The 7,137-nt window shown below is 38.4% G+C and overlaps 1 protein-coding gene across 3 annotated transcripts in view; it reads left to right on the top strand.

The window, feature by feature from the left end:
* Window positions 1-488: 488 nt before the first annotated feature.
* LOC149208503 (uncharacterized) overlaps window positions 489-7,137 on the top strand; it is a 62,606-nt gene continuing 55,957 nt past the window's right edge. The window contains exons 1-3 of one of the 3 annotated variants that reach the window (XM_089394087.1): window positions 489-639; window positions 779-1,046; window positions 1,138-1,212. In XM_089394087.1, coding sequence (XP_089250213.1) covers window positions 805-1,046; window positions 1,138-1,212 — 317 coding nt within the window. In that variant the 5' untranslated portion in view covers window positions 489-639; window positions 779-804. Of the gene's footprint in view, window positions 640-666; window positions 1,047-1,137; window positions 1,213-7,137 lie in introns of those variants that run through there. The other 2 variants (XM_089394086.1, XM_089394084.1) reach the window with 2 other exon arrangements.

Here is a 7,137-nt window from a genome sequence, read left to right as displayed (position 1 = left end):
GGACTGGTTATCATACATCATTCTGTTTGTATTTAGATCATTATATTTCCTTAATATAATCTATCTCGTTTTTTCCTCTGAAAAAAAATCTTACCATTTAATCTATTATACCACTTTATTGCTATTATGACTTATACATGTAAATTGCTTCCATAAAAAATGAAATGTAATTTACTTTAAATAAAAATTTATCCATTCATAAACTTCTATTAGAATGTTAAATCCTTCCTTGCTATTTTGATACCAAGTACCCTTATTTGTGTCTCTCAACTTCCTTCCTTGATTTAATTATAAAGTATATAATTATTTTTAATTCCATTGTTATATTAATACTACTTATTTCAATAACATACGTTTAACCAATCTAGCAGTAAATGTTATTTACGGAAACGTGTTACACTTAACAATCCCACCACTTTAGGATTTATTCGACTCACTTCATCCAGGATTACTTTGAATCTACCTACGTTATGAAACTCGTTAATTCTTAATTCCTTGCTCCCTGAAATTCCCCTTCAAAACACCCTTATCTCTGTCAAGCTCGGCGCGGTCACCTCTATCCTGCCTAAAGCCGAATAAAATCCGCTGATGGTTCTCGGATCCATGTGTGCCCACCTTTACTTTTTAATTAATGAGAAGGTCAAACGCTGAAACCCTTTATATTTACCTTCTCAAATTTAATAACTAATAATCACAATATCTTTTTGATGGACAAAACAAAATACTAATGGTGTCATCGCACAAGCATTGGTGATAAGGTGGATGATTTGCATTTCAGTAAGCAGCTGTTCAGCTGGTGCATGTATGGAGTGCTGTAGAGTCTCTCTTCTTAAGTTTAATGAGAAATCCACATCTATACCATTTGCACGTGCACATGGATGCAGTGTTGTTGGCAAACAGGAAAACACAACAAGAGTTTCATATTCCAAATTGGTTAGAATGGGTTTGGCTGTGGCCCTGTCATGGCAATTAGGTTGTGGGACTGCCATTGCCTTTGGGTTTGAGAAAGACCCAATTCAACCATTTACTCTATATGGCAGCATTTTGTAGGTGTTCAAAGTGTTTTTACAGCCTGCATTCATTTCATTACGATATTTTGATAAATTCATTGTAATCTCCATTTCCTTTTGCTGGCAGTAAGAAGTATGTAATAGAGCAACTTGTTGATGGCAAGGTGATTTCCAGGAAGAAAGGTCTCACTACTAATGCTTGGTAGGTACCCTTTCCATCAATTTCGAAGTTCTTTACAGTGAAGATTGCTTTACTGTCTTCTGTGTCCAATCCCACGAGCATTTGCACAGATAGTGGACTAGGAATAGCCGAGCCATATAAGCAGCATTTAAAGTCGAATAGTCCGCATTGTACAATTCTCCATTGATGCTTCAATGCTGCTACCATTATTTAAGTATTTCCAAATAGTTGAATAGTAAGAAAATTGCTTCTTTCACTGCCATTATTACTATAATATGCAAAAGCAATTGCCAAAAGACAAAAGTTTCTCAGTAATGCCCTAAATTGTATGAATTTGGTTGTTCTGGTTTTCAATGATCTGAGTAGTTGAGTCCACGTTTGTGAAAAATTCAAAGCTTTTCCCTTCCGAAATGGGTTATCTGATTATCAAGTCCAAATCTTGGATACTCGACGAGAAGCCAAAAGGGTTTATTTGAATAATAAGTCCATACCTCAAAGACATGCAAAAATGTAAGCAGTACATATAAATGAGTCTTATACACGAATTTGATACGAATCTGGTATTTGGATGGTTACTAATTTGGCATTTGGATTGGATTGGATGTGACTTTAAATTTTAAAATTAGATTGGGTGTTACTTTAAATTTTAAAATTAGGTGATATATAAAAATGTAAGCAATGCATGTAAATAAGTTTTGTACATAAATTTGGTATTTAGCTTACATATGATTTTAAAATTAGATTATTATTATTTATAATTAATTGGGTGCCTAAGAAAAATTGAGTATTGTGAGTGCACATGAATTGAAACCAGAATTCAGAGTAAACTTTGGATGTAAATTTGTAATTGAGATTAAGAAGGGTAAAGCTAGTCTAATCGAATTAGGTCAGTGAGCACAGTAACATTGAATTTAACGATCCTTCCATATCTGCACCCAAAACCCCAGATTTAGAACCGGCAGCACTTTTACTTGCCGGCAACTTAATACACTTTTGACTTGTCTAGCAAATGATGTGCAAAAAATTGTGCTGCCTACCGACTGGACTGCAAATTTACTTATCTTTGACATCTTTATTCATGGTCCTTAGCATGGTTCATAATTAGGAAACTAATATTCTAGGGCTATGCTACATGTTGTGTTTGTACATCTCTACGGATTAGTTAGGAAAGCAACTTGTTAATTACTTCTCTGTAGTGTTCCAAGGCCAAGCCCTATAGCTTTCTAAAGTATCGGATTTTACTTCACGCATCTAATTTTGGAAAAATGTTAGACTTTGTAAACCTATCTTTCTAAATATTAATCTGGAATAGCTTTATCTCTGTGGCATAAATGCAGGATTCATAATAGTGTAGCTTGATTTTTGATGAATGCTTTGATTGCTCTGTAGCATCAACGGATTGGTCATTAGAGCATTCTGGTTGCCTGAGGCGTGGTTGAATTGAGGTTTTCTAGTCTGCATTTTGGTCTCCATGAAGATTTGTTTTGCTGCATCTTCTCAGCGTTCTTGTAAATATTCTAGTGCCATTTTGTGTTCTTTTCCTTCGTTATTAGTTCTAAACTCAAAGCAACGGCAGCACCTCTATAAGCATATCTTGATGATCACTACCTTCACAAGGGATGGCATCTTTTTCAGACTTATGTTGTAGATAGTCTCTTTGTAATTTATGTGATATGTAGCCTTTTGTATTGATAATAACCAGGGGATAACCAAATAAAGGTATGTACTCCATTGTTCTACATTTTTCAACCGTGTTTATGGAAAGGGGAATAAAAACTTTTCCATGATTTACACTTACAATGTGCATGTATGTCAATACTGATAACACAATTGCATCTGTTCAATTTGTTATTTTGGACAATAGGAAGATAACATGCTTAGTTCATCAAATATATGACCTTAAGAGGCTAAAAACTATCTCAAAGTGAAAATCCAAGTCATGTGATCTTCAATATGGTTGCTCCTCATATGGTATGATGATTGCACATGTTTTTATCACATGATTCAGAGATTTTCAGGATGGTACGATGATTCTAGCCTTCTAAAGGTTGGATGTTATATGCTAGCTTCATGGTGATGATAGTTCTATTGGCCCATTGGGTGGTTTGAGTACTTTGGATTGGAGGAGATGCACATCTCTATTTTGATGGATTGTCATGGCTTGGTTCTCTCTTCATGGCAACACATCTTTGGTTGATGGATTAACATATTAGTGGGCATTCATTGGTGATGCTTAATACTATGATACTTCATGTGACTTATGTTGGCATCTTGGTGTTTTTCTAGATGGTATTACCCCTTGCACACATGTATGATGTCTTCCTAGTGATTGATAGTGATATGACATGTTTCTATTCTACAAACATGTTGAGGTTGTTGCTTGGTGGTTGATATCCTATGAGACAAGTTCCCTAATACATGATGATATATTGAATGGATTAATGTCACATAGAGGTGAGGTGCTTAGCATTGATCCATATTCATATGGTTCTAGCATGGTTATTAATGTATTGGATTTATTTTACATTGTTGGGAGGACTCCTAGTATGAGTGCCCTAGGAGATCTTTGCATGGTTTATGCTTGTTACACATTGTTACAACCTATGTTATCTTACTAGATTGAGCGCTCACCTAGTACACACATTTGGAGTACGATTGCAACATTTAATGATGGTTTTGGCTTTTGTTTGACTAAATGAAGGCCTATCTCTTGAGCACTGTAGCTTCCATGGAGGATTTTGACACATGGAACACTTTATGCTGGCATCAATTATCATTATTTGTAAAGTGCTCCCCCTTTTCACATATTTCTATGTAATCTTAGCCCTCACAATGACTAGTTGACCCATTTTTATCTATCTGGAGGATTATGATATGAATGCCCTTGCTTATGTGGCTTGGTTTGTCATTTGGAGTGGTTTATGATGATGTGGACCAGATTTTCATGTGGAGCACTCACCTTCTTGCTACATGGATTTCATGCAGTGCTTTTGCGCTTGTGATGGACTGCCCGAGGGTTTTGGGGTTGACTTGGCATGGTTTTGGCACTCATGTATCATTTAATCATGAATTTGAGGAGCGCTCCACTTACCCCTTGCTTGGCACACATTTCGATGATGGTTATTCTTGGAGTTTGAGCTTGGGGAGTTGTTTGACGTGGTTAACTTGTGCCTTGGCCTATTCTTAGCATGTGGTTTCACTTCAAACTATTTTATTCCTGCTTGTGGAAGAGCATACCCTTTTGAGGGATCTTATGTGGACCTTGGAGCATCTTTACATGGCTAAACCCTGCCTTTTTAATAGAGCACTCTCTTTCTTTATGATTTGATGGATGAAATACCTTTTTGGGAGAGTTGTGTTACTGCTCAAACTAACAGGGGACCTAAAGGGGATCCCTAAAGGGAAAATGCTAGGCCAAGGGCAACAAATGGAGACTTAGCCCACTATCACCTCAACTAAGGCTCCCTTCTATATACAGAGTTTCACTGATGGGTGAAGACCTCGTATATTATGGAGTCACCGATGAAGGATAAGTGAATGAAATGATGTGGAGTGACCCTAATAATCCCTTTCCTGGTAGATTTAGAAGGATAAGGCTTGATTGCTTTCAAGGCAAGGTAAAATGTCTTCTAGGGAAAGGAAGGGAGGATTTAAGGGTTAGGTTTATGGGATATGGCTTATGAAGGAACTTCCCAATCCCTAAAATCCTTATTGTAATTGGTATCTCGGATGGTTCTTGAAGAATTGTCTTTTCAAAGGAGCGGGACCACACAAGACCAAGTGGACCCAGTCTAGGATAGGAGGAATGAGTGTGGCAATCAATGATGTTCTTACCCTAGACAAGGTGGGAAAGGATCAAAGAAATAATTTCACTTGAAGGTGTTGATTTGATCCTATGAGGTACTAGCCTTGGGGATGCTAAGGCAAAGTTTGATCCTGGAGCTAGGGCTTGGCTTTTCTCCCAACTCCACTGTCGGAATAGCTTCAAAATTGGAGGAGACCTTGAGGAAACACCAGCGCAGAGACCCTAGGAGATCAAACTTTTTGGGGTGCTAGCTTGTTGGGAAATTAATGCCTTAGATGCCCCAACTTGGCTAGACCTGAAAGAAGGTGATTTTTGGTGACCACCTCTTGGTAGATTAGTGCCTTAATCTTTGGGAGAATGGAGTCTATGATGAATATGAGGAGAATTTCTTGATTCCAAGTCAAGGAGGCCTCAATACCACTTCGCTAGCCTTCTAGGTCAAGGAGAAGCAATCTTGTAGCTTTTATACTTTATGTGCTAAGGAAATGGCTTATCAAGGTCAAATTCTTTGATAGAATTACCCCTAGGAGATTTCGTTCATATTACATGGCCCATACATTGAGAGATGCTATAATAGAGACAAAATTCCACAATTTTAAGCAATAAATACATGTAGCAGTTAGCCCTAGAACTGTGAAAATCCCAGTCCAATGTATATGACAAAGTAAACAAGAATAACATTAAATGAATGTACTTATATGTAACAGAATATATCCAACCATTCACAATTGACATGACAGAAGCTCCAAGAGAAGATAGACCAATATCCACACATCAAAATTCATCCATAAAGCTCCAATTCATCCTCTAGAAAATGTGTGAAATTCTCAAGAGAGAGAAAAGATCCAATCCAAAGTGCTGATGAGCAAATGACCTCATCTCACTTGTATTTACTATTTAGACACAACTTAGAAGTTCGAGTTAGCCTCCTTGGGCTACATAAGCCCCAAAAATAAAATAATGTTATAATAATTCAACTTTTGGTGACAAGCCCACCAAACTAGCTCATAAATGAAAAGTAAGCCACTCAAGAGGTCAAATAATAATCTATGCATGTCGTAATGAGGTCCATGGGTGCCACAATGAAGAGTAGGACCCTCAAAAGCAATGGACAATGTGTTGGCCCCTTGTAATAACCTGTGTTGCTCCAAATGACATGTGGGGGCACACAAGTGTCCTAATGGGTCTCCAAACAAATCAAAGATGCCTGTAGATCTCCTGCAAGGGCTAGGATGATGGTGTAGGTGACGCCACATCATCGTGCAAGCCCTAGATCATCTGCCAAGTGTGTGGTGCAAATCTGGGGCCAGCTGGGCATGATGGATTAGGTGCATCTCCCTTGTCCAAAAAGTGAACCACGAGCAATCTCTGAATGGTTGTGGGGATCCATGAAGTGTTGTCTGCTGCTGTGGAGGCCCATGGCTCTCAACGCACACACTATAAGTGCCAATGTAGCCCTCTGAAGGATTAGGACCCTATATAGGGAGACCAAACCCAAAATGGAGACCATCTGCAATCCTGCATAAGATCCAATGCATCCCCTAGCCTTCCAGTACAACAAGTCATTAGAGAAATCGAGTAAATGAGCTTACCAATCATGGACCACAGGTGAGGACTTCATAATGGCCCGCCCTTCCATAATGGGCTTCGGGATGTGCCAATGTCTCCTAAATTCCAAATGGGGTTAACCAATGATCCTATTAGGTGGTTTCTACTTCTAAAGGGGATAATATAGTCAAGGTACATCCTTCAAAAGGTGGTGGCATGTGACAGATGGGTGAATGAAGTGGGAATGAGAAGGGGCAGCCCTGGGTCACATGAAGGGTACAAGGGTAGCTAATAAGGGGGAGTCCACACTTGGGTTTATAATGTATAGGAGGGAGAAAACGTGGTACATGAGGTGCCCCGACCTTGATTTTTCCATCCTTCTTTATATGCTTTTTGCCTTTTTATGATTTTCTTTGATTAACTGCTTGGAGCTCAATGGGCGAGAGCATGATGTATAAGATATAGCAGTGAATACCCCCTTTTAAGGTGGGGTGGTTCATTGCTCACTAGGGGTTGGGACAATCATGGGTTCCTATATGATGAAGGAGGTTCATAGAACTTGTAGGAACCAGGGTGATGGCCATGAGGATGGG

Source organism: Pinus tabuliformis, chromosome 1_2 (assembly GCF_031772625.1).
Source record: "Pinus tabuliformis cultivar Carrire ecotype Pingquan chromosome 1_2, CPIR1, whole genome shotgun sequence".
NCBI lineage: Eukaryota > Viridiplantae > Streptophyta > Pinopsida > Pinales > Pinaceae > Pinus > Pinus tabuliformis.
The sequence above is the reverse complement of the archived record's forward strand: the minus strand, read 5'-3'. Positions and strand labels throughout refer to the sequence as shown.